The sequence below is a fragment of the Penaeus vannamei genome, chromosome 25 (genome assembly GCF_042767895.1).
Source record: "Penaeus vannamei isolate JL-2024 chromosome 25, ASM4276789v1, whole genome shotgun sequence".
Taxonomy (NCBI): domain Eukaryota; kingdom Metazoa; phylum Arthropoda; class Malacostraca; order Decapoda; family Penaeidae; genus Penaeus; species Penaeus vannamei.
The window spans coordinates 37,345,469-37,347,968 of NC_091573.1; the positions used below are offsets into that span (position 1 = coordinate 37,345,469).

General features: G+C 49.4%; 1 protein-coding gene across 6 annotated transcripts in view; it reads left to right on the plus strand.

The window, feature by feature from the left end:
- LOC113815110 (BAI1-associated protein 3) overlaps positions 1–2,500 on the plus strand; it is a 267,249-nt gene that overhangs the window by 249,727 nt on the left and 15,022 nt on the right. For all 6 annotated transcript variants that reach the window (XM_070139551.1, XM_070139553.1, XM_027367192.2 and 3 more), the window contains 2 exons: positions 1,142–1,258; positions 2,459–2,500. The exon at positions 2,459–2,500 is cut by the window's right edge and continues 123 nt beyond it. In XM_070139551.1, coding sequence (XP_069995652.1) covers positions 1,142–1,258; positions 2,459–2,500 — 159 coding nt within the window. The remainder of the gene's footprint in view (positions 1–1,141; positions 1,259–2,458) is intronic.

A 2,500-nucleotide genomic window follows, 5' to 3' on the forward strand; every position in this document is an offset into this window, starting at 1 on the left:
TCTCTCTTCTCTCTCTCTCTGTCTCTCTGTCTCTCTCTCTCTCTCTCTCTCTCTCTCTCTCTCTCTCTCTCTCTCTCTCTCTCTCTCTCTCTCTCTCTCTCTCTCTCTCTATCTATCTATCTATCTATCTATCTATCTCTATCTCTATCTATCTATCTATCTATCTATCTATCTGTCTATCTATCTATCTATCTATCTATCTCTATCTCTATCTCTCTCTCTCTCTCTCTCTCTCTCTCTCTCTCTCTCTCTCTCTCTCTCTCTCTCTCTCTCTCTCTCTCTCTCTCTCTCTCTGTGTGTGTGTGTGTGTGTGTGTGTGTGTGTGTGTGTGTGTGTGTGTGTGTGTGTGTGTGTGTGTCTCTGTCTCCCTCTTCCTCCTGCTCCGGTTAGGCTATAGACCCGCGTGGTAGGCGGGCGAATCAGAGGACGAGCCCCAGTATTCAGCTTGCAAGTTGTGCGACGCAGACACTGCCAACCATCTACAGCATTACTGCCTCGATTGTCCGAAAGTGGCTGATTTAATACCAAACAGAGATTCTGTCATAGAAATTTGCAAATACTTAATAACAGATGACAATTTAGACAAAATACTTTTGCAATACCCATATTTTGGTGGCTGTTAATACCCTTTCTTATAGTTTCCATTGTTTATCATGAATGTGATTATTTCACCTCTCCTTTTATAGTTTTATAGAAGCGTGTCCTGCGTGTCACGAATACTGTGCAGCCATTTAATTTGTACTGTATAGGCTTTTCGCTCCCTGAGCGATATAAATTGATGAAAACAGCAATAATCCCTCTCTCTCCCTCTCCGTCTCCCCCTCCCTCTCCGCCTCCCCCTCCCTCTCCCACTCCCCTTCCCTCTCCCTCTCCCTAAAACTCCCTCGCCCCTCGCCCTCGCCCCCTCCATCCCTCCCTCCCTGCTTTCTTCCCCAATCTCTCCCCTCGCCTACTATCCCAACCTCCCTCTCTCCTCACCTCACCCTCCCACCCTAATCCACATTACCAATCAATATCTCGCATTTACCATTTTATTTGTTTTCTCTCTATTCTATTCTAATTATTTTCTTTCTTTTTTGCCATTTCTCCGCCGCACTGTTCCCACGTGTCCCTTCCCACGCTCCCCTTCTGCTGCCAACAGTACACCACATCGGCCGTGGACACAACCTCCTGCTTCTACCACGTCAAGACCTTCTGGCGCCACCTGGCCTGGCCGGACCCCTGCTCGTCGTACACGATGCTCGTCAAGATGATCGAGGTAAGCAGCTGGAAGGAGGGGCGGAGGGGAGAGGAATAAAGGAGGAGCGGAGGAGAGGGGAATAAAGGAAAGGGCGAAGAGGGGCGTGAAGGAAGGAGGGCCGGAGGGGGGAAGAATAAAGGAGGGGCGAAGGGGGAGACGGAAGAAGGCTAAGGAGGGGTGAAGGGAAGAGAGAGGGGCGGAGGAAAGGCAAAGAGGAGATGGAAGGAAGCGAAGGGGAGAGGGAATGAGGAGAAAGAGGGGTGAAGGGGACAGGGAAGGAGAAGAAAGAGGGGCGAAGAGGAGACGGAAGAAGGCGGGGGGAGACGAAGAGGGGGGAGGAGGGGCGAAGGGGAGAGGGAGGGAAGGAAGGAAGGCCAAAGGTGAGAGGGGAAGAGGGCGGAGGAGAGGAAAAGGGAGAAAAAAGAGGCGAAGGGGACGTAGGAGGGCAAAGGGCTGAAGCAGGGATGGAAGAGGGGCGAAAGGCGAAGGGGGGAGGGAAGGGGGAAAAGAAGAGGTGAAGACAGGGAAAGGGCGAAGAGGCGGAAAGAGAAACGAAAAAGAAGTGAAGGGACGAAGGGGGGAAAGGGGCTGAAAGGAAAAATGGGAGGCAGAGGGATAGCTGGGAGAATAAAAGGTTAAGAGATATGTATGATAGCATATATCTCCCAATACCTTTTAGATCAGTTAGTCCATCTGATTCATGATGATTCCTGACTTGGCTTTTCCAGTACCTTTTGAATCGTAAGTAAGCGTATCCAGTGGCCTTTAAACCAGGGGTTCCCTACCCGGGGCCATGACCCCAGGGGAGCCACGGAGTACTTTCTAGAGGGCCTCCTTGGAGCAATATGAAAATCATGACGTCTAATCAGACTGAATTTTATCTCACCTACAGTACCTACTTATAATTATCTCACATATCAATGAGTGGGAATCTTTCCATGAAGTATTCCTGTCCTATAGCTCTTAACACCACTACACTATTCAGTGTCTGAAAAGATGACAGACATTGAACGAGGCCATAGAGATTATTATAAGTTGGTCGGAGGCCGCAGAATGAAAGAGGAAAGGGGACCACTGCTTTAAGCCGCCACTTAGTCCTCCCAAATACCTTTTAAACTGTTAATTAGTCCTCAAATTACCTCTTGCGCTCTCAATTGGAGCACCTGATACCTTGCAAAATCATCAGTCTTAACCCCTCCTTCTTACCTCCCGTCGCAGAGCATGTCGGGAGCAGCGGACTACTACGTGTACCTTCTGCAG